Raw genomic sequence first — 22,562 nt, 5'->3', positions numbered from 1 at the left:
TATCATTATTTTAATGGATAGCTGGTGAATTCATCTCCACGTCAGGTCAGTTTTTCAGTTTCTAATATTATGGAAATGAAATTAAAATTAATAAATGATGCTGTTTACTTGCTGAGTAACTCCTTTAAAACAATAATTTATCAATCACAGGACTGATTGTGACATAATTCATATCTGTCACATAGAATAATGATAAATAAATACAGAATAATGATATTTGAAACCATTTCCAGCAAAATAACCTTGTAAAAATGGTACTTTTTCTGATTTCCACATGAAAAACAGGATTTATGCTTCCATGTTTGGAATAAAAGTTAAACTATTACATATTATTTGACATAATTAAACATTTTAGAGGCATTATTTTAAAGTTTGTTTATTTCTGAAATCATGGCTGCAGTCCTGTAAACAGAAATGAGTCAAATAAAGACACAAGAAACGAAGCCACACGTCTTTTCTTCCACTTTTGACTTTATTGCTTCTATTCTTCATCGCTCAGTGTGTGAATGTTTTCTGAATGTGTGGAGTTTAAGACTCGGTTGTTGTGTGCGAACCTGCAGAAACTCTCTTCAACCCTCCTCCTCCTCCAGACAAACAACAAGAGAAAAAACCCTCAAACGCCTTAAATTCCCCGTCAGACATGCTGTTCAGCCCCGTGTGGCTTCACCAAACATGAAACAACCTTCTGGCTCAAACAGCACAGCTAAGACACGTGCAGTTCATATTAAGAGCGAGCGGCGATGCGTTTAGGAGCTCTCGAACATCTTCTTCCTGTCGGCCTTGTCCTCAATGTTCTTACGCCAGTCGCCCACGGCTTCTGTTGGCTGCAGAGGAGAAAAACAAACGTTTATTTCAAAGCCGAGTGAGCGAAGTGACTGAAACCTGAACAAAGAACGAGTGTCGGCATCAAGAGTTTTGCCTCAGACGAGCAAAGAGAAGTACACGTGGCATTTTCTGCACACCATAACGTTCGAATTATAAATAAATATATATAAATGCAACAGATCAATAATGTGCTAATACCAACTTTTATCCAGTATTCATGCTTTCTTGCACATTCTGCTTCCAGCAAACCTAAACTAGATCCAGTAAAACTAACTCAAAGTAATATTTGTTTTGTTTATTCATCACATTTCTGACATGATCTCTTTTATTCTAACAGCAAATCTTAAGTTGAGCACAGTGTTGGTCGGGGAATTCATTAAAACTGAATAAAAAGACGCTGAACTCACCTCCTCCTTCACCTCCTTCTTCACCTGCTTCAGGTTGGACCTCAGGTCCATGTTGACTGTGTGCTTGGAGCCCAGCAGAGCTTTCAGCATGGTGTCAGCGGACATACGCACTTTCTTCAGGGCGGGTTTCTTCACGCCTCTCAGATCCACCACTTTGATCCTCAGGTCTTCAATCTACGGGAGGAGAAAAGGTTCTTTTCAGTTTCCTGTCGTTCAAAAGGTCCTTCCTGATGCCTCTCTGTTTACCTCTTTGTCGGCCTTCTGCACTTTGGCCTCGATGTCGTACCTCTCCTCATCGATCTTGTCAATGAGGGCGTGCAGCTTCTTGCAGTACTCCTGTCCACATGCAAGCACACACACAGTCCTCAAGTTAGGTATAAGTACGTGCAACAGGTGCAAAAATGTGTCAAATATCAGCTTTAAATGAGCTGAAAAGAGAAAACTGCAGTCAGGTTTGTGCGATTAATTTCACCCTGTGCAGCTTTTTACTAGTGAAAGTGTCAAAATAATTAAAACAGTGATGAATAAATTATGTTAATTTCACGTCTAAACAAATGTGATGAGATCCAGATTCATGTCAGTGCAGTGAAGAGCAGTGCTAACGATGCTAATCATGACGACTAAATGCTACAGGAGGAGTGTTGCTCGCACTGGTAGCTCATCAGCTTCACTGAATGAGCTAGCATGTTTGCTAAATAGCCCCCGCTAACTAAAGTCCTGCTTCCAGGCTCACTTGCTCTGCACGGCTTCATGTAAACAGGAATTTTAGCGGAATAGTTGTTATTATTAGCCACATAAACAGAATTTAGATTTTTATTTCCTACCAAAAGTTTGAATCAAACAGCTTTGTGGAAGTTTTTGAGGTTTATTTTTTCACTTTGATGGAGCTAGGCTAACAGTTTCCACCTGTTTCCAGTGTTTGTGCTAAGCTAGGCTAAACACGTACAACAGTACAACAATTGGTTGCACATTGGTAGTTAGAAAATTAGCAATAGTATTTTTATGGGCAGTAGTATTTTATGGCATTTAGTATTTTTAGAATTTAAATTTCCTTTTCTTTTTGTCCGTCTTTTGACTTCATCCACTTTCCTACATTTCCCACACTGCCTTTCAGACTGAGGGTTCAGGGTTTGGTTTTCTTCCTGTATGACTGAATGCTCTTCAGAAACAAGCCGTCGCTCTTTGACTCTGAGGGTCTCGCTGCCGTTTCGGAGGCTGTTCCTGAAGCTCCTCTCACCATCAGGGCGCTCTGGTCTCCGCTCATCTCCGGGGCAGGACAGTGCTCCGCCATGTAGGCCTCCTTCGCCGCGATGTTCTCCTTTTTCTCCTGCTCGATCCAGTTCAAGGCGATCTGGAGGATCAGACTCTGCAGGACAGACAGCGGGGGAACATCATGTCAGCAAACTCCCTTTTTAACCGTTTTCTATCAGCTTTTTATGGGTTTTTGATGACAATAAGAAAAATGTAGAATAACTTACACTAAAAACTGGTTAGATGAAGTGAATATTAACACTTTTACAGCTTATATTTTCAGAAACGGCCTCGAAAAGCTTTGAATTTTTATCCAGGACTGTAAGAAATGCCCCTGTGATTAAAAACAAGTGGACTTGTTGAGTGGTTGGTTTACCTTCAGGTGATGCCTGCGGCTGGAAGTCAGCTTTTTCCTGTTTGGGAGGAAAGTCGTGTCAGATCATGTGACGATAAACCAGAAGGCGTATTCATATTTACTACTTAACGTCATCTTCACTCTGGATGAAAGATAATGAGACACTTCTCCAATGCAGCCCTGCTGGTTTAAAGCACTTTTTACAGCCGTTTTCAGATTCTATCATTGTGATGTTCTTGTGTAGAGCTGATGGATGTAATCTGAGAGGACGCCGTTCACACTTACTCAGACATCTTGGCGGTTTTTGCGGTTCACAACCTGCATGAAGACACACATTAAAACACAGTGAGGGGAGGAAGCGTCTGAGTATTTTTGACCTCTGCTGAACGATCAGGATGCGAGTGTGAGCTTCTCTGACATCAGCATGTTCTGCCGCTCCGCTGGAGATGGATGGATGTGAATATTTGTGCCGTAACGTGATCTGAGGCCACAGCTGAGGAGCAGCAACGGCGAATGAACTAAACTGGGACGGTCGGGATCGAGTGTCGCCTCTCCACCATTTATTGCTGAAGGGTTAATCTGAAAAATTCTCCAGTGGAACATCACATACAGCTGATCGCTGATACTGTTGAATTAAGGTGAATGCTAAAACAGCAGGTCCAAATCAGGAGAAATGATCTCTTAATCAGTTAAAATCCACATTGAGCTTTTGATTTCATTCAGTGCTTCTTTAACTTCTTTTCAGTGACGTGTCGGACCTGACAGACCCAAATTTACCACCTTTAGAAGACAAACTTAGAGACTCTGCTGCTAAAATAAAAGATATAGCCAAGACATGAGTCCAAATAAACTCACATATTAATCAATAGTAATATCCATATTCATGAAACTAATAACAAGAACTTAAATGTCATTAACTGTTTAATTACTGTTATAAAGAAATAACCAATAAGCTTTAAACAAATAACACATCTGTAAAAAGCAAATTTAAGGATGAATATGAATAAAATTTAGCTGTTTTGTCAAATCAGAAGCAGAATCATGATATTTTCCTCACTTCAAACTATTAAAGCGTTGAATCTTCAGGTAACATCGTGACTCGACGGCATTTTATCTGTCTGAGTGGCAGTTTTGAGATTTCAGTCAAACTCTGACACTGAGCTGCAAACAGCTTCAGGACCGTAAAACACAGCAGAGTGCAGCTGAACGGCTCTCATAAATTCAGGTCTGTCAGAAAAAGGTCAAATGTCAGCAACAAACATGCAGAAAGCGAGTTCAGGTTGTCGGGATGGGTCAGAGGTGGACAGACGGACGGCTCGGACCCCCGCTCGGGTTTGCTGCTCTCAACATGGATTTTGACTGAGGTGAAATAAAAGATGCTGCTCAGAGAAGCTCAAAGAGGCTGGAAAAGAAAAAAAAAGACAAAATGAAGAAGGTTTCTCACCTATTGAGAGGAGGAAGAAGAGGAGGACAAGACACACTTGGTGGAAGAAAAGGAGACACTGCCAAAGCCACAGACAGTGAAAAATGAAATAGGGTATATATGGTGGGTTGCGATGCCTCAGCAAAATGCCCAGATCCTCTTTATGGAAATGGATCCCAGGCAGACCAATGGCTCGACGAGCTCCTGAAATACACCCGGCCCAGCCCCGCTCTGCCAGCCGCCCTCCCTGCGACAGCACCTCAAGCTGATCCCAGGGCTAAAACTGACATCTTAAAGGTCTAAAACAGCTTTGAAATCATCTCCTCTTCCTGATTTTCCCCTTAAAATGTCCCTTAAGTGGCATTAGCGTTGTTATTAAAGACGTTCAGTCGTCTTGTTCCTCGTTTTTATACATTTCATACGACTGAAAGCTTCTAAAGTTCTGCTTCTGAAATTTAACTCCAGTTTGGTTCAACGTGATCACACAGGCTTCGTTTCATTTCATCTGTTCCAGATATGAACTCAATCAACTGTTTTAAAGATCGTTTTCCTCATTTTCAACACCAACAGTTCAGCTTTTTTGGGAAACAGAGAGAAAGATGAGAAGAGAGAGTTTGTGTGTTAAATGCAGAGCCAGGCTGTGATTAGCCTAGCTTAGCATAAAGACTGGAAACAAGGGGAACAGCTAGCGGGGCTGTGTCCAAAGTTAAAAAAACACAAACAAATCCTTTGGTTGGAAGTATTTTGCCAAAAAATTGTCCCAACCCTGTTAACTCGTGAGTGTCGGCAGCTATTTTTCAGGCTAGCTGTTTCCAGTCCTCATGCTAAGCTAAGCTAAGCAGACATGAAACTGATATCCGTCTTCTCAGCTGACTCTCAGGAAGTCGCTGATTTTTTCACTTGTTTTTAATTACATCGAATTTAATTACTCAATAATTAAGTTAATTTCTATGTTTTGTGTGTGCTGCTTGTTTTTTTTTTGCTCAGTGTTTGGCTAACAGACAGATTTATCGACTGCTTGATGAGTTGATCAGCTGTTTGTGTTTTATTTGGACCTGCTGATGTAAGAAGTCATTCAGTTCAGGTTGCTGTGCGAAACACCAACCCTTTTCTGAAGCTTTCAGCCACATCTCTCAGCCAAACGATCTCGTTATCAGGCTGAAAACGTTTCTGCAAGAAGTAAAAGTTCAGTTTTTGGAAATTGTTTGATTTGGGAACAATCGAATGAAGAACGATTAAAATGCAGATAAATGTAACAAACCAATTAATCCTTATTTCAAAACATTTATTTCTCTTGATTCCATGAAAGCCTGTACATGGTGAATGTTTCTGACTGCGTACATGATGGCGTTACTTCGTCTCCGTCTCTGTCCACGGTATCACAAAAACAACCAAAAAACAACAAAAAGGTGTCTAAACTCTTGTCCCTGTGCGTCCTGCCGGAGCACAGAGACACATTCAGTCACTCAGACCTCGGCGGAAACGTCCCCCCGCCGCCGTCCTCGCCTCGTCACCAAGGTTTTAGGACGTCTCGAACATCTTCTTCCTGTCGGCCTTATCCTCAATGTTCTTACGCCAGTCGCCGACCGCCTCCGTCGACTGCAGAGAACAACGACACGGACTCGTTCACACAAAGACTCGTCTGAGCAAACATCACAGGAACGTTCTACCAGGAACTCCTCTGACCAGCGACATTAAAGTATATGCAGAAGATTTCACTGCACAGACAGTACTTTTACACTTTGCACTGCTGTACTTTTACTGCATGCAGCTGACAGCGCTGCAGTACTTTTACTGCATGCAGCAGACAGCACTGCAGTACTTTTACTGCATGCAGCTGACAGCGCTGCTGTACTTTTACTGCATGCAGCTGACAGCAGTGCAGTACTTTTACTGCATGCAGCTGACAGCGCTGCAGTACTTTTACTGCATGCAGCTGACAGCGCTGCAGTACTTTTACTGAAGTCGGACTTTGGGTGATCAGATGTGATAATCTGTGAATGAAGCTGTGTGATTGGACCTCGACAGACTTTGAGCAGATGTTTACTGAGCTCGTCTCCACATGTTGACACCGACATGCTTTCCTCACCTCTTCCTTCACCTCCTTCTTGACCTGCTTCAGGTTGGCCCTCAGGTCCATGGTCACCTTGTGTTTTCCTCCCAGCAGGGCCTGCAGCATGGCGTCGGCGGACATACGCACTTTCTTCAGGGCGGGCTTCTTCACTCCGGCCAGCTCCACCACCTTCAGCTTCAGATCCTCAATCTGGAGGCCGAGAAGCATCAAGATGCGTTAGTCAGACGCTGTGGAGCCACCAGGACAGAGGTCGGCTCCACAGATATTATATCTGGACCCGGTCTGATCCAGGACCTGGTCACTGGGAATGAAGTGGACCTGTGAAGACTTCTACCTCAAACAAGTGAAATCTTATCAAATCCTCCATCTCAACTTCTCTGAGAATCTGGAGCTTCTGTCTTTTTCTGGCTTCATAGTTTTAGTAAAAGTAATAATGATCTACGGGCACAGACCCCAGACCAGCAGGATTATAAGGAATGTGGTTCAGTTCTGCTGCTCTGACAGCAGAGACGTCGCTCAGACACATTTTATGTGCTGCTGTTGGTTGAAAGCTGCATTTGAAATATATTATATCTGAATCTGGTCCAAACGTTCCTGCCACAACAGATCAATACAGACAAACGATGACAGGAAACGTCTGCAAAGCTCCCAGTGGTTAAAAACAAAGACGTCACAGGTGACAGGTGGTGGGAGAGGTGGACAATACCAGAGCTCAGGGTTTGTAATGAGAGCCCCAAACAAACACACAGGCTTAAAAAACACCTCCTGAGCTGCATCAAACATCCACAGTGAGACAGGTGAGACAGGTGAGACAGGTGAGTCCTCTCACGGTGATTTTTGAGACATTTTTGACTTCTACATTAATTGTTGTTGACTTAAACATTAATTACATGAACAGACTTTGAATAAGTGTCAATCAATAATCAATGATCGTCAATCTGAGAGTGGACGTGAGGACGTCAGCTCAGGTCGTTGAGTCTCTCACCTCTTTGTCGGCCTTCTGCACTTTGGCCTCGGCGTCGTACCTCGCCTCGTCGATCTTGTCGATGGCGGCGTGGAGCTTCTTGCAGAGTTCCTGTTGGTGCACAAAACAAACAAACCTTTCATGATCACGTTGAACGTGTTTCTTCAGCATCCTGCTGTGATTTTAGTGACGAGCTGTCCGAAACGCAGCAGATCAGTTCCACTGCGAAGCGGAATCACGTTAAAAACAGCGACGGCAGCGTCGGCGCAGAGACGCCATCGTCTCACCATGAGGACGGCCTGGTCTCCGTTGAGGTCGGGTTCGGGGCAGTTCTCAGCCATGTAGGCCTCCTTCGCCTCCTCGATTTCCTTCTTCTCCTGCTCCATCCAGTTGGCAGCGATCTGAAGCATCAGACTCTGCAGGGAGGCGAACAGATGAACAGGTAAAATTTGAGTAAAAAGGTCAGAAATGACGCTCCGTGAATACGTAAATACCACAAACAGGAAGTCAATGAAAAAGTTTTAATCTCACCTTCAGATGATGCCGGCGGCTGGACGTCATCTTCTTTCCCCTGAGAGGCAGAGATCAGACTTCATCACACAATCACCATCATCACCATCATCATCATCATCATCATCATTATCATCGTTATTGTTACATTAATATCTTGGCTGGTTTGATAAAGTCTCATTTTGTCTTTACTGAGTCCTACAAATCAGAAAAGACTGAAATCACTGTCATGTCCATATGAAGCTACAGCCAGCAGCTGGTTAGCTTAGCTTAGCATAAAGACTGGAAACAGGGGGAAACAGCTAGCCTGGCTCTTTCCAGCACCTCTTAGCTCGCTAATTAACATGCTATATCTGATTAAAAATGACAATTAGCTGAAGTTTCTATTTCGTACAACCTTTGTTTCTTGTTTGTGTAAAATAAACGAGGTCTAACATGTCCATGAGTGAGTTTTAGAGGCCTTTGGGCACAGCCAGGCTGTTTCCAGTCTTTAAGCTATGCTAAGCTAAGCTAAGCTAACCGGCTGCTGCTAGTAGCTACATAAAGCTAAGTTTCCAGATCATGTAAAAAAATAAAGTGACTTAATCTCATCCTGCAAATTATTTCCCAATTTAAGGATACTAAAATAAAGAATTCACCAGTTAACTTCTGATTATTGTCATTGTACTTGTTATTTTTAGACATTTCTCCGCTCACAGCGAGTGGATGTGAGGTATAAATCATGTATTAATATCACTTTAAGACTTAAATATCGGCGACCGCCTGCTTTAACGTGTTTCCGACATGTACAGCTGTTGTCATCTGAAGCTGAAACTTGACCTTCACACTGAACGGCGCCTTCACATGTGTTCAGATCAGTTTAGACACGTTTCAGACGCTCAGTCCGTCCACAGGGACACATCTCCACAACCCTGAGAGCTTAACGCTAACACGCCATGCTAACACGCTAACATGCTAAGTGCTATTTCCTCTTTGGCTGATTATTTTAGCTCCTCTTTTCAGCCACTAAACGCCTCCCTCCACCTTCATAAAGGCTGTGAACTGTGAGCAACACCAGAGACTAAGATAAGATAAGATAAGATAAGATAAAACTTTATGAATCCCTCACTGAGGAAATTAAAGTGTTACAGACAGAAAGCAATAGAAGCAGGAATAAAAAAGAAATGTAGAAAATAAAAATATAAAAATAAAACATGAAAAATCAACTTTATATATGTACATTAAATTCAGATTAACAGTAAAGTCACTAATATCAACAACAATCAGTTATTTCACATCCGATCGACTCTGATTCTGCTTGTGTGAACGAGTCAATCATCAGCCAGCTGAGTAATAAATGAATGAATTAGTAATTGGTGAACATTTCTTTGGGTTTAAAGGGAGTTTTTCTGCCAACAACTGCTTGTAAACGCAACAGGACAAGAAAGATTTGAATTAAAGTCACTGTTTCAGAGCTTTGTCTCTATTTTCTAAATAATTACATTTTTTTTTCTTTCCATTGTGGCATGAACAAAGTAATCATTCTCATCTAAAATGATTAAAATGCTCTTCGAACGTTTTATTCACACCCACAGAGTCAAAGTCGTTCACTCATTGGCTGCTTTTTGCTGACAGGCGAGATTTAGGGTCGCACCAGAACATGTGATATTAATCCCTGTGATGTGATGATCAGTTCAGACGCCATATTGTGACACACGATCAGGTGTTTAAATCCAAAACTTCCCTGGAGATTATCAGGATTCACAGACGTGTACATAAACAACGTGCTTCCTCAAAGGCTGAGGACGACAAGCTGAGTCTGAGATGTCTGTAAATCAGTGGATTAATTAATGAAGCGATTACAGATGGAGAGCTGTTAGAGCGGCGTAAATGAAATCAAATTAATGCAGTTAAAGAAGAAGAAGAAGAAGAAGAAGGAGGAGGAGGAGGAGGAGGAGGAGGAGGTTTGTACTCACTCAGACATGTTGGCGGGTTTCGATCTTCACACCCTGTTCAGAGACAGAAAACACTCATCAGTTCATAGAGCAGACATGAAGCTCAGCGAGCGAGCGTCTGCAGCCGAGCCCGCCGGCTCTCAGCTCCGCCCCGTTATCGATCAGCGACCTTCTGACCCGCCGCGGGAAACACGACACGCTTTACCACCACGGAAAACCGGCTGCCAGCAATCACAAACCAGCTAATTTTGGACGGGCGGGTCAAATGCCGAGCCCGGCGCTCGACAGATGCCCCTCTGAAGACATTCTGGCTGGAATTTAACTTCTTACAGGAGCCAGCGACCCGAGCACGAAATGCCAACAGCAGAGGGGCCCGATGTGGCGCTGAGCACGCAGGAAGAGCCGTTAACACTGATTCAACATCCTGCAGGCATGCGACCCGCCGCCTGACACCGAGGTGTGTCCAGAAACGGCTTCGGGTCAGAATTTAAAGACCAGAAAGCACAAAAACAGAAACAGAGACGCTTTAAGGCTCAACACAAACAGACGTCAGTTTAAAGAACATCAGTCGTTGCTGAACGTCTGCAAACAGCAAAACTGATGGTTTTACAGTTTTAAATCATCAGCAGGAACGTCTTAAACCAGCGTCCAATGAGAAAACTAGAACAAAATCCATGAAAGAGCCGACGTGAGTCTGTGGTGACACAAAGACACAAACGACTCAACACTTACAGAGAATTAAGCTTCAAATTAATGGATGAAATGACAGTAAAATCCACCAAACTGCTCCTGAGTTGTTGAGCTTCAAAGGTTTAAAATCAGAAATATTCCCTTTTTATTATTTTAAATATTAAACCTCAGAATTTTACCGACGACACGTGAGCTTAACGAAAGATCCAACGACGAAACGACGAATCGGCTTCAGGTCCAAACTACAACCTGCCCAAATATCCACAGCCCAGCGTCCTCTGCGAACACCTGAAGGCAGCCTCAGAGGTCAGAGGTCACACCTGCAGCAGCACCTTTGAAAACCACATAAAAAGCACCTCTGCGGAGCAAAGCCGGGTCCCACCTGTCCACCGGACCTCAGTCAGACTCTGTATTGTTTCCTGTCGGAGCGAACGACGCTGAGCCAAAGAGACTCTCACCTACTGAAAGTGACGAGGAGGAGGAAGACGAAGAAGGGGGAAGACGCTGCCAAGTCCTAAACAGTAAAGATTAAACAGGGTATATAGGGTGTGAAGTGCTCGCTCAGCAGAAAAGTCAGCCCTCTTTATGGTAGCAGAGCCACCTCAGACCAATGGGCCGGCAGGCTCCAGAAATACCACCACAAGTCTCTGAGGAACCTCATAAATTTCTCCCGCAGGAAGTCGCCTCCCAGGACTGGAGACTGAAGGAACGCTATCAGGTTCCCCCCCAACACAGACCACTGAAAGGATGAAGCAATTGTTACACAACAGGGGGGCAGGCCAGCCGGGGGCCACATGATTAATGCTCACGGCTTCGCTTTCCTTTATGCCGGCAGCTTAACGGGCTGACGGCGAGAACAGAGTGTGAAGGCGTCGGTCACATTGACGAGGAGACATTAAGGCTAAAGTTCAGCTCCGGCTAATGTGAAGCTTCAGCAGGCTGAGTGGAGATAAATCAGGTGAAGATCTGCTTCAGGCTGCTGAAGCTCACAGCGAGGAGGAACCTCAGGAGAACCGGAGATGTCGTCAGAGGCTTTGTTCAAAAGTCAGTTTAAGGATGTAAAACATGAGAGTAACAAACACAGAAATGTTCCCGATCAGCAGCAAATAAACAAAACAAATAAAGAAAACGTCTTCACCAACATGCAGCATTTAAAAATGGAGGAGCAACGACAGAAAGGCTGCAAACATCCACAGCTGATGACGGAAAATGAGCTGAAATCTAAGTTGTTTTTATGGTGCATCACTTTTGAACGTCCCCTGGAAACAGCCTGTCCTTTGTGCTGCTTACAGTGTTTCTGTGTTTTCTTGAGCTGCAGGTTTTGACCTCTCAGGGCCACCGTACTGTGACCTCAACCTCTTAAATTGTGAATTCCTCACTGATAAACCAACAGAACTTTATTTTAAGTTCTAGTGGAGATGCCAACAAGTCAAAGATGCCAAATATGTGTGTAATGAGTTTTCATTGTTTGTACAGTGTGGATGTTTTTCAGCTCAAACAAACTTCATGCAGACACTGACAGAAAAGTGAGAGGAGGAACAAGAAGTCACTCACCACCAGAAGATCTTCACGATGCCGCGGCCTCGTGTGTGATGGAGAAGCAGAAGTGTGATGAACATAAATGACGAGAAGCTGCAAATCATGACTGAAACGACGGAGATGATGTGAAGAAGAGAGAGGCTCTCTGCTGACCTCTGCTGGTCTACTGTCACTACAACACCCCTTTAATGTTAAAGCTACAACCAGTTTAAGCAGCTGTTTGTAATTATTCTCCGTTTCTATGGAAGACTCAACACCAGCATCTTTAACATATAAAGATTTTAGAGCTCTGACAGGAGCAGCGAGGAAAAGCCCACCTACAGGAGAAAAACCACCACTTTACGTCTAAACTCCCAAACATCTTCTGGAAAAAAGTGCGTTGACAGCGTTTCCTTATTCCAAAAAACATTTAATGGCACGAGTTTTTTCAATTCCATGAAAAAGGTTGAGATGTGACAGAGGTGAAAGTCTTTAGGACGACTCGAACATCTTCTTCCTGTCGGCTTTGTCCTCGATGTTCTTACGCCAGTCGCCGACGCCGTCAGCGGCCTGCGGGACAAACACAGTCGGCTCAGTGATGCAGCGCCTGCGTCGCTGTCTGAAGCAGCTTCGCGGCAGGGACTCACCTCCTCCTTCACCTCCTTCTTGACCTGCTTCAGGTTGGCCCTCAGGTCCATGGTCACCTTGTGTTTTCCTCCCAGCAGGGCCTGCAGCATGGCGTCGGCGGACATACGCACTTTCTTCAGGGCGGGCTTCTTCACCCCGGCCAGCTCCACCACCTTCAGCTTCAGCTCGGCGATCTGAAAGCACAGGCGGAGGCTCAGAGGTGGAGCAGCTGACAGGTGGAGTCAGAGAAGCTGGCTGTGGAGCAGGCTGATCACAGACCAGCCGTCATCCTCCACCAAACTGCATCTCATACTGAAAACGACCTGTTCACTAACTTTAAGCCTTAAAGTGTCCAGAGGTGGCTGCTGCAGAGGAAGCTCATGTGAGAGGATGCAAAGCTCTGGATCAGGTCAGACCTCCTGATGAGATCTCTGAGCTGCTTTTTTTACTGCCACAAATACGCTTAAATTCATTAAAGGTGGAAAAATAAATGCAGTTTACTTCATAGAAAATTGTATTATTGTTGTGTTTCTGGTGCGATTTGTTGCTTTAAGTCAGTCGTTAGAAAAGTGCTAATTGTGTTGCTGTCTGACCTTTTAGCATCAGGTCAAAACAGATCAAATTTTAATATTTCTATAGATTTTTTTGCATTTCTGTCTGTCTGAGCTCACATCAAAGCGTCTCTACCTCTTTGTCGGTCTTTTCCACTTTGGCCTGGCTGTCGTATCTGTCCTCGTCGATCTTGTCCAGGGCCTGGTGCAGCTTTTTGCAGAATTCCTGTGACATTAAAGAGAAACTGAGCTCCTGTTCCTGCTCTTTGGACTCAGGGTGAGGTTTGGTTTGTGCTGTGTTACCGTCAGAGTCGCCTGGTCGGCGCTCAGGTCGGGGCTGGGGCATTTCTCCGCCATGTAAGCCTCTTTGGCGGCTGCGATCTCAGCGGCTTCCTGCTCCAGCCAGTTAGCAGCAATCTGCAGCATCAAACTCTGCAGGAGGAGACGGCAGAGACTCTGAAGCTGTCCTTATCGTGCAGTCAGGACATGCTGGACTCACGTCACACGATGAAGCTAATACGTTAGCACATGATCGCTGCAGCCACCATTAAAGTCCATGAAGAAACTCTGACGTTACCTTGAGGTGATGCCTGCGGCTCGATGTCATCCTCTTTCCCCTTTAAGGAAAAGGTGAAATTATCAAACACATCCAGAATCGCACTGAAGATCTTCTCGAGTTGCTTTTCGTTGAGTGACAAACAGAAACAGGATGAACTGGTACTTACTCAGACATCTTGGCTTCTTTTAGTTGAAATTCTGTTGATAACTGGAACAATCGAGGAGACAGAGGACAAAAACAGTTGTTATGAAAAGGCTGTGTCATAGATGAATCCTTAAAAAGTCACTGTTTGTCTCAGTATTTGTCAAACTCTGGTCTGAGGGCCTCTGGGGGTCCGTCTGCAGGGTTCTGGGGACTCGTGTCTATTTGGTGATTTATCTGTTTTAAGAATAGAAACTTCAGCATCGCTGTAATTGACCTGAGGCTGTCAGGTCAGTGCTAATCCTGGCTCAGGGTCAAAGGTCACGGCATTCATGGAAGCATGGAGAGGTGTCGACCAGTCAGGGAACATCAAGAACTGTCAGAATCAAACCAAACTCCATTAAGAGTTTGACTCATTTGATCTCAGCCGGCTCATTTCTGGACGACCAATCAAACGGCTTCAGGCTTTATTCACCGATCAAAGAACCTGATTTTAAAAAGCTTTTCAGGCTTCACATCCTGGATGTTATTAAACCCTCATTAAATCAGTAAAAGCAGAATGAAATTCTTCAGTTTCCAGGATGCGGCTGGTGTTCGCAGCCTCAGTCATTACTGCAGAAAAGAATCCAGAATATGGAAAACAGACGGTTCTGCTCACTTAGACCTTTACTCAGAACTTTACTTTCATTGGACATAAGTGGACAAAATCGTCTTTTTCCACAGTTTTTGTCAACGCTCGACTCCCAACAGTCACATCATGAAATCATGAATCTTTAGTGTAAACAGGAAATAAAAACTGATATGAGGCCGACTGTGAACCATTCAGGCAGAAAACTGTTATCTGAAGTGTTTTCCTGCCTTCACTTCAGACTCTAAATCCACAAAGTAAAAGAGTTTCTCACCTACAAAGTGACGATGAGGAGGGCGGCAGAGACTGACGGAGGGACGGTGGAGTCACAGACTAAGGTTGAGACGGGTGGGGGGGTATATATGGGCTTGGACGGGGATTCGGAGGTTCCTCTGTATGGTCATGAGGAACTATGAGACCAACCAGGCCAACGAGCTCCTGAAATACCTTCATCCTTTGACTGCTCGCATCGTAAATCCTTCATTACTGATGTCTTGTCTGTCCGTGGTGGTCAGCAGTCCTCTGGGGGACAAGACGTGAAGGGGGAAGGGTCAGAGTAGAAGGCTTCAGCTCAATGAGACTCGAGGTCCCGGACAGTAATCTGAAAGTGTTCAATAATCAATGATTAATAGCCAGTTTTAGAGCATCCTCCATTAAATCAACAGGAGACAGTGACCCTCATGTCCTCTGCGTGATCGGCTCGGGTTTGACGTTTGTCTTGTGTTTTTATGGAGAATCTAACCATTGAAAATTAGCCTTCCAGCTAACGCTGGCACGCTCACAGCAAGCCGCATTAATTAATCAATGTAGTGCATTATGTGAGTTATGTTTGTGTGGAGACAGGAAGTTAGAGTTTTCATGTGATTGGACAACGTGTGTGACCGCAGAGCCGCTAACGTGACGGCTAACGAATCAGTGCATGCTCTGTGTTACACTATATTGATTAGTGTTTAATTATCCGGCAGCCATATTTGTTTGTTATCTCAGACACTTTCACTTAATTAAACGTCTTGGACATTTTACAGCTTCAGAATAATGTGAACTCGGCTACAACTCGGATGCTTACGAGTCAAAAACAGGTAATTATGGTGTGAGATATAAAGATCTGGGAATGTGATCATTTTATATTTAATCACAACAACAATAACTGTCTCAACAATAAAGAAACAAACAAAGACCTTTAAGGACGCACCTGATTTGTTGCTGTTTTGCTGCTGGATTCAGACAAAACGACTGAAAACAGACAGAGATAAAAAAAAAAACAACATTAAACACAAAAAGCAACACTTTTACATCTTGAAAAAGAATAAAACTTTTAGCATGATTATAAAATCAAGCTGATGTCGCTCACCTTTGGTCTGACTGAAATGTGTCCATCTCTGATCAATACAACTGATCAGGAGACAGCTGAGCTTTTATCGATAGAGGGACGAGCAGACGCCTTCAGGGGACATTAAACTGACCACCAGACGTCAGTGATAAACGTCAACCCGTCATCATTCTCACTGCACTTTTGTCTCCTCTCGACCGACATAAACACAACGCGGACGAGACGTCTGCAGAGGACTGTAAATTTAAAACACTGACGGGAAGAGGACAGCAGGTGGTGGACAGGAAGTCCTCTGCTGGCACCTGCTGGTCGATGCAGGCGGCAGCACTTTCAAAGTTCAGCAAACAGCATGCAAACATGTAATAAAAGCTTTATAACACACTATGATGCAGGTATAAGCAGATATAAGAGTTTATTAATGTCACTGTAAACCACGATGAGGACGCTGCTGTAATAACACAACATGTCTTCAAAGCGAGGACTGTTAAAAAAATGTCTTTACTGTGCAAACACATTGCAGTGTGCTATGAAGCTTCATTAAATGTGTTTTAAAGTGTTTTTTTCCATATTTGTCTGAACATTTCCGGACCTCAGAAAGGTTTGAAACTTTGAGGGAAAGTTTGTTAAAGGCACAAATTAAAATCTAAATGTGTTGATTTAGATAATAAATCTATAAATGTGTCCTAAACATATGCATAATATTAAAAAATATATAAACATGTAGCATGCAGAGGCTCATGCTGAACTGAGAACACGTTTCTGTTACGACGTCTTTAAACTCAAAGTCTTGTTTTTCCGGAGCTTTCCACAGCAGCCGCCCATGGCTCTCCTCAGCAGAGCACACCTCACTCAGGTGTGAACGTGGAGGGGCTGTGAGGAAGGGGGTCGGGTGGGGTGGAAAGCTCCGGAAAAGCTGCTAAAACCACTTCAGCGTTCACTTTTCACAGCAGCCTGGACTCTGAACCGCAGAGTGAAAATGTCCCACAGAAAGGCTGAAACGTGGATATCGTGTCTCATCCTCCACTGACATGCACAGCACGACAAAGAGCACAACACGACCTCGTTAAAGCCGGAAACCGCCTTCAAACAGAGCTCAGGTCACAGAGTTCAGCCACGTCGATCTCTGACTGATTGTTTGAATTTTAATCCAAAGTCTTAATTTCACTTTGCAAACGTCGACGGTCGCTGAGCTCGGTCTGGTCAGAGTTCTGTTTCAGGGCGAGTTTTTCTTTAACGCTGGACAAAACAAGCAGAACGACAGGCTAACGGCTGCTCTCGTGGACCTCTGTCAGGTGAGACCGTTGGGTTGGATCGGGCGTGTCGAGCGCTTCGTCTGCAGTGTTGTGCGTCACTGAGTCAAAGACAGAATACCTCACGACAGCAGGTGTAGGAAACAAAACGTTTATTACAAAAACACTAAGAGCAGGAAGTTGTCAAAAGTGAACAGAAGGACACAGGAAGTCACTCTACAGAATAAAAGTCTGATATTAGATAGAGTCACTTGTAACCTAAACCACTAGCTTCACAAATGTAGAGTACCAGGCGAAGCTGAGACTGACGGTTTAATGAAACAAAAGGTATTTCAATTCAATGAAAAGTTCCATAAAAAGTGCGAACGGAGCAGAGCAACTACAGGAGGAGTGAGATTCTTTAGGAGGTCTCGAACATCTTCTTCCTGTCAGCTTTGTCCTCGATGTTCTTACGCCAGTCGCCGACCGCCTCCCCTGGCTGCAAGACACAAAGAGTTGACAGTGAGCAAGCATGACAGGACGCCGACCTGTTCCTGCCGTGTGCACCTGAACCGAGACTCACCTCCTCCTTCACCTCCTTCTTCACCTGCTTCAGGTTGGCCCTCAGGTCCATGTTGACCGTGTGTTTGGAGCCCAGCAGAGCTTTCAGCATGGCGTCGGCGGACATACGCACTTTCTTCAGGGCGGGTTTCTTCACGCCGGCCAGGTCGACCACTTTGATCCTCAGGTCATCGATCTGAGAGCCACCAAGCAGGTTAAAGGTCATCACCATGAACTGACTGACACACCGTCCTGCTGCCACAAACACTACAGCACTAAATGTGGATTCATCCGCCGCTGAAAATAGATCCCAAACAAATGCTCACTTTCCTCCTGTTTGTTTGATAAATGTGCTGTTTTTAAAGGTTTTGGCCGTCAGTAAGGACCAATGGGCTTGCAGCTGAGAGCCACAGAGGGTGGAGAAGCCAGAAAACAGCTGATTTCAGTCTCCAGATTGGACTTGTTGACCGTGAGGAAGATCTTAATATTTTGAACTGTACCTCTTTATCAGCCTTGGTCACTTTGGCCTCCATGTCGTACCTTTCTTCATCCACTTTGTCGATGAGGGCGTGCAGCTTTTTGCAGGTATCCTGAAGACACAGACGGACAAGACGTTCACTTACTGATGACAGGTCTTCACTGATGGATTTCACACTCTAACAGCTGCTAATAACATCTGCCCTTCATTGTCAGTCGTAATATCTCTCAGCTATCGGGTGGATTGCCTTTCAGTTCAGTTCCCAGAGGATGATCCCTCTAACTTTAAAGATCTCCTGACTTTCCCTCTTTGGCCACCAGATTTCTGATCCTGAGTGAAGAATCTCAGCTGCTCTTGCTTTGACTGCTGTGATATTTGACATTCATGTTCCCCTCAGGACGAACCGTAACCCTTAAGAGATCCCAGAGACATTTTGAGCCATTTGTTTTTTATTTTCAAGCCATTTTGGCTGTGTTGAATGAATATAGCTGAAATTTGCCAAAGGATATTCATTTTTAAAACATTTTAGAATTGTCATCTCAGTTCTTTAAATTAGCCTAAAACGGCTAAGCTGCACAAAAACGACACATTTGTTCCTAACGACCAAAAATGTCCCATTGAAAACTGTTGAAAATGCCATATTTGATCCCACATTTATCTTAACATAAACTAATGCATTCCTTTATGTTAAGATTTTATTTTGGACTACTTGCTTTAAATTTTAATTTTTATATTTGTCCACCAGGTGGCGCTACTTTTAACCCTTGAAAGCACGCACACTTTTTACTGTTTTCTGCGAGTTTGCCTTGCCACTGAAATGAAGAGTGTGTCACTTTGATGTTGGATAATGGTGTGTGTGTGTGTGTGTGTGTGTGTGTGTGTGTGTGTGTGTGTGTGTGTAAAAAAAGTTTGTGTGTGTGTGTGTGTGTGTGTGTGTGTGTGTGTGTCTGTGTGTGTCCGACGTCCTGCTACAGGAAATATGTAAACATACTGGCATTTAAAGGGTTAAAATCCCCAAAATATAACTAATATTTGATATGTATATTTCAGGCTGAGGTAGTTTTAAAAGACTGAATTGTTTAAAGTGGAAAAAAAAATTAATATGGGAAGGTGACGGTTTTTGTCATTAGGGACAAAAGTTCATTATTCATGTTCCCCTCAGGATGAACCGTAATGGTAAACCCTTCACCTTCATCAGGATCAGGCATCGGCAACCATGAGCATGCAGTATCTTAACCAATGGCACACTAGCAATAAGTGCACAAGTCTGCCAGTCTCTGATTGGCTAGTACTCGTTGCCTTCTTCTTAGAACGTGGGTGGAAAAAAGCCTAATTTGCTTCCGTAGACGATAGCAAGCCTGCTAGCTAAGAAAGCTAAAGTAAAGAAGGACGCTGCCGTTTGTATCTTACAAATGTCAAATGAGCCGTGTTATACAAAACTAATGGCATTCTCATCATCCTCACCTGTACCTTGTGTTTAATGCTACTTAGCAAATGTTAGCTTGCCTACAGGTAAACTAAGCTCAGCACCCGATAAAGCTTTTCGTCTCCAGCGCTTCACTCCAAACGAGCGCTGTGGTGCTGCTCACCATGAGGGCGCTCTGGTCTCCGCTGAGATTCGGTGGAGGGCAGTGCTCGGCCATGTAGGCCTCTTTGGCGACCACAAGGTCCTTTTTCTCCTGCTGTATCCAGTTCGCCGCAATCTGCAGCATCAAACTCTGCGGGACAGATCGAGCCGATGGTCAAGGAAAGACAGAAACAACCTGCATCCACACCTTTTGAAGAATGGTTGAATTCAGTCATATGAGATCAAAAAACTACTTTTTCTCTGTGTCCACAAAACTGCCAAAAATATGGTTGAATTTTCAGGCGTGGAAATAAATAAATGAATAATATTGAGCTAAGCCTGAATAAGTTTGAAGTATTAAATTATAGAAAAAGATGTCCTTGATCTGGTTTTATCTGTCTGTCAGGTCGGGCTTCACCTCCTCACTGCTGCCTGCTTTTAGGTTGATGAGACAGAAATCAAAGAAAATTTGTCTCCATTCAGTTCAAGCCATCATGGTCCTGAGCCAGCAGAGGCTAAAACACCGAATCACTGAAATATGATTAAATTATCAGCCAACGTGTCGTGGTTAAAGTTCCCAGTTTGTGGTTGAAACTAGTTTAAAGTCACCACCAGATGATGGTCCAACATGACAGACAGCAGCGTTTGTCGGACATGAAACAACATGAAACGTTCAGTCAGAAGCTTCCTGTCTGCGTCTGAACGATGAAGACTTTCAACACTATGAGGCTTTGTGTGTTTGACAGGTGTGACCAGCAGGTGGCGCCTCAGAGCTTTAAACTGTCCCAGCTGTGTGTCTCTGTGACACCTGAGACAAAGACAGACAGCCGCAGCACACTGCACCACAGAGGCACATCAATAACTGCAGCGCTGCCACAGATGATCAATAATCACAACCGCCGATACAGAATGTCTGCAGTGACGCTGTAACGAGCAGGGAAACGCTGTGATTGGTCAGAATCAGGCTCTGGAAGCTGTCAATCAAATGTGTCGTACCTTTAGGTGATGCCTGCGGCTCGAAGTCATCTTCTTACTGTGAGGATCATAAACGACATCGTCAGTCCAGAAATGTTAATTAGTCTCCTCATTGGTTAATTAATGACAGTCAAAGGTCAAAGGTCATTTCTCTGTCATCTTTCCTTCCATCCTTCCTTTCTTTCCATCTTTCTTTCCTCTCATTCCTCTTTCCCTTATGTTCTTTCTTTCTTTCTTTCTTTCTTTCTTTCTTTCTTTCTTTCTTTCTTTCTTTCTTTCTTTCTTTCCTCTCATCCCTCTTTCCCTTTCTTTCTTTCTTTCTTTCTTTCTTTCTTTCTTTCTTTCTTTCTTTCTTTCTTTCTTTCTTTCTTTCTTCTCATCCCTCTTTCCCTTTCTTTCTTTCTTTCTTTCTTTCTTTCTTTCTTTCTTTCTTTCTTTCTTTCTTTCCCCTCATCCCTCTTCCCTTCTTGTCTCCTCCAATCAATAAAACACAAATTATTTTTCTACAAAACTACACAGAAACTGTTTTTATTGCAGTAAAGGATTGAACCAAAGATCAATAATCAGTGATGGACAAGCAGCACTTACTCAGACATGTTGGCGGTTGGTTTTCTTCACAACCTGTTTGACACAAGAGAAGAAGAATAAACGATGTTCTCATCTGCTCTGCTCTTAATGTAAATATCAGACAGGATGAAACGCGATCTTTGAAAACAGTTGATGAGCAGCTGAATGGTGACTGAGCTAAGTTTGGAGTTTGGCTCAAATGTCTCCGCTGACGCCTGCGATAAGCTCCTTTCCAGGTGTTCAAACCGAATATCCTCTGGGAGTTAATACTTCAATTCCTTTCGTGGAGGAGAAATGCTCCAGCAGAATGTGCTGCGGCAGCGAGTCCGCCGCCAGCGGCCGGCTGTCAATGGACGGACCTTCACAGGCTGCACTAACAAATCACTCAGAGCCAGAATCAGATGTCAAGACTTTTTACTATAAATAATTCACTTTGAGTTTCCATCTCGTTAAGTCAGAACCTCCAAACATGACAGAAACTCACCCCTCAGGCAGATTTTAAGACTTATTAAAAAGCTTAAATTGACTTTAATTTGCGGGGTTCAAACTCTGAAAGCAATAAAACCTTTTTCATTTTGTTCTCAGGTCAAAGAAATCTCTCAGCTCTCCAGACAAAAGCTCCACAACGTTCATGTTTCTATGCATGAAGAAACATGCAGCTCCAGTGCAGAGATCACATTTCTAAACTTTCAGACCACCAATCTTAGACAGAGACTGTGTTTACTGTTTAATCAATCACCTGTAATCTCTTATTTTAAAGCACCGGCTCAAATTTCAAGCAAATTCCAAAAACAAGAACAGAAACTGAGCCGGGATCAAGGCGAAATCCGTCAACGTGCAGGAAGACGTCGGCACGACGGCTAATTTTGACCCATTTGGATGAATATTTTGCAGCATCTTCCCTTAAAAACAACACAATCTCATCCCCTCAAATCCAAAACACCTCAAACAACCAAAGACCAGATTTCTAAACTTCTAAACTACAAATTATTCCAACAGTTGGCAATCAAGAAGCTTCAGTTTACAGGAATCAGCCAAAGCTTTAAGATCAAACGCTTCAAAAATGAGACTTGCAGCAAAAGTCAGAAGCAGACAAATCAGCATCTCACGTCTGCGGCTCGCTCGGTCTCTGCAGCGCCGCTCAAACACACAGTCTTCAATCATCCTGCAGGATTCAGCCTTCTCCTGCACCCTGGATCGCATTCCCCTTCACTTATTAACAAACCCTGGAGGTCAGGGCTTCTGTCACCTTAGCACTTCGCCAACAGGTCTCCTCAAAACAGACTCCATTCAGCTGCTTCGTATCCATTTACCGGCTCTGTTCAGGCATGCAGAGAGGAGGAAGAAGAAAGGGAAACTGGTCTCACCTACGACGAAACGGAGAGTCGAGGAGGAGGA

At 43.8% G+C, this 22,562-nt stretch overlaps 4 protein-coding genes across 4 annotated transcripts; all 4 read right to left on the bottom strand.

The window, feature by feature from the left end:
• Positions 1-597: 597 nt before the first annotated feature.
• Positions 598-4,346, bottom strand: LOC139337150 (troponin I, fast skeletal muscle-like). Its single transcript, XM_070971593.1, has 7 exons — positions 4,283-4,346; positions 3,124-3,156; positions 2,860-2,896; positions 2,470-2,598; positions 1,479-1,568; positions 1,233-1,406; positions 598-824 (listed from the first exon to the last, which is right to left on the bottom strand). The coding sequence occupies exons 2-7, from the start codon at positions 3,129-3,131 to the stop codon at positions 747-749; spliced, it is 516 nt and encodes a 171-aa protein (XP_070827694.1). The 5' UTR covers positions 3,132-3,156; positions 4,283-4,346; the 3' UTR covers positions 598-746.
• A 1,436-nt stretch (positions 4,347-5,782) lies between these two features.
• Positions 5,783-9,772, bottom strand: LOC139337734 (troponin I, fast skeletal muscle-like). Its single transcript, XM_070972468.1, has 6 exons — positions 9,765-9,772; positions 7,831-7,870; positions 7,587-7,715; positions 7,321-7,410; positions 6,351-6,524; positions 5,783-5,860 (listed from the first exon to the last, which is right to left on the bottom strand). The coding sequence occupies exons 1-6, from the start codon at positions 9,770-9,772 to the stop codon at positions 5,783-5,785; spliced, it is 519 nt and encodes a 172-aa protein (XP_070828569.1).
• A 2,671-nt stretch (positions 9,773-12,443) lies between these two features.
• LOC139337163 (troponin I, fast skeletal muscle-like) lies at positions 12,444-13,862 on the bottom strand. The gene is made up of 6 exons (XM_070971613.1): positions 13,855-13,862; positions 13,707-13,746; positions 13,433-13,561; positions 13,266-13,355; positions 12,599-12,772; positions 12,444-12,521 (listed from the first exon to the last, which is right to left on the bottom strand). Exons 1-6 carry the CDS (start codon positions 13,860-13,862, stop codon positions 12,444-12,446), a joined length of 519 nt encoding a protein of 172 aa, XP_070827714.1.
• A 3,486-nt stretch (positions 13,863-17,348) lies between these two features.
• Positions 17,349-22,562, bottom strand: LOC139337161 (troponin I, fast skeletal muscle-like). The gene is made up of 7 exons (XM_070971610.1): positions 22,532-22,562; positions 21,186-21,218; positions 20,619-20,655; positions 19,645-19,773; positions 18,078-18,167; positions 17,600-17,773; positions 17,349-17,515 (listed from the first exon to the last, which is right to left on the bottom strand). Exons 2-7 carry the CDS (start codon positions 21,191-21,193, stop codon positions 17,438-17,440), a joined length of 516 nt encoding a protein of 171 aa, XP_070827711.1. The 5' UTR covers positions 21,194-21,218; positions 22,532-22,562; the 3' UTR covers positions 17,349-17,437.

The sequence above is a fragment of the Chaetodon trifascialis genome, chromosome 10, assembly GCF_039877785.1.
Source record: "Chaetodon trifascialis isolate fChaTrf1 chromosome 10, fChaTrf1.hap1, whole genome shotgun sequence".
In the NCBI taxonomy this organism is placed as follows: domain Eukaryota; kingdom Metazoa; phylum Chordata; class Actinopteri; order Chaetodontiformes; family Chaetodontidae; genus Chaetodon; species Chaetodon trifascialis.
This window is presented reverse-complemented; position numbering and strand designations above follow the sequence as displayed.

Excerpts from the sequence above, each read along its gene's own strand:
- LOC139337150 (XM_070971593.1), bottom strand. Across the intron at positions 2,599-2,859 it reads GCCGCAGGCATCACCTGAAG|AGTCTGATCCTCCAGATCGC; the intron begins GTAAACCAACCA and ends TCTGTCCTGCAG. Across the intron at positions 825-1,232 it reads AGAAGGAGGTGAAGGAGGAG|CCAACAGAAGCCGTGGGCGA; the intron begins GTGAGTTCAGCG and ends TCTCCTCTGCAG.
- LOC139337734 (XM_070972468.1), bottom strand. Across the intron at positions 7,716-7,830 it reads GCCGCCGGCATCATCTGAAG|AGTCTGATGCTTCAGATCGC; the intron begins GTGAGATTAAAA and ends GCCTCCCTGCAG. Across the intron at positions 5,861-6,350 it reads AGAAGGAGGTGAAGGAAGAG|TCGACGGAGGCGGTCGGCGA; the intron begins GTGAGGAAAGCA and ends TGTTCTCTGCAG.
- LOC139337163 (XM_070971613.1), bottom strand. Across the intron at positions 13,562-13,706 it reads GCCGCAGGCATCACCTCAAG|AGTTTGATGCTGCAGATTGC; the intron begins GTAACGTCAGAG and ends CTCCTCCTGCAG. Across the intron at positions 12,522-12,598 it reads AGAAGGAGGTGAAGGAGGAG|GCCGCTGACGGCGTCGGCGA; the intron begins GTGAGTCCCTGC and ends TTTGTCCCGCAG.
- LOC139337161 (XM_070971610.1), bottom strand. Across the intron at positions 18,168-19,644 it reads GAGACCAGAGCGCCCTCATG|GATACCTGCAAAAAGCTGCA; the intron begins GTGAGCAGCACC and ends CTGTGTCTTCAG. Across the intron at positions 17,516-17,599 it reads AGAAGGAGGTGAAGGAGGAG|CCAGGGGAGGCGGTCGGCGA; the intron begins GTGAGTCTCGGT and ends TGTGTCTTGCAG.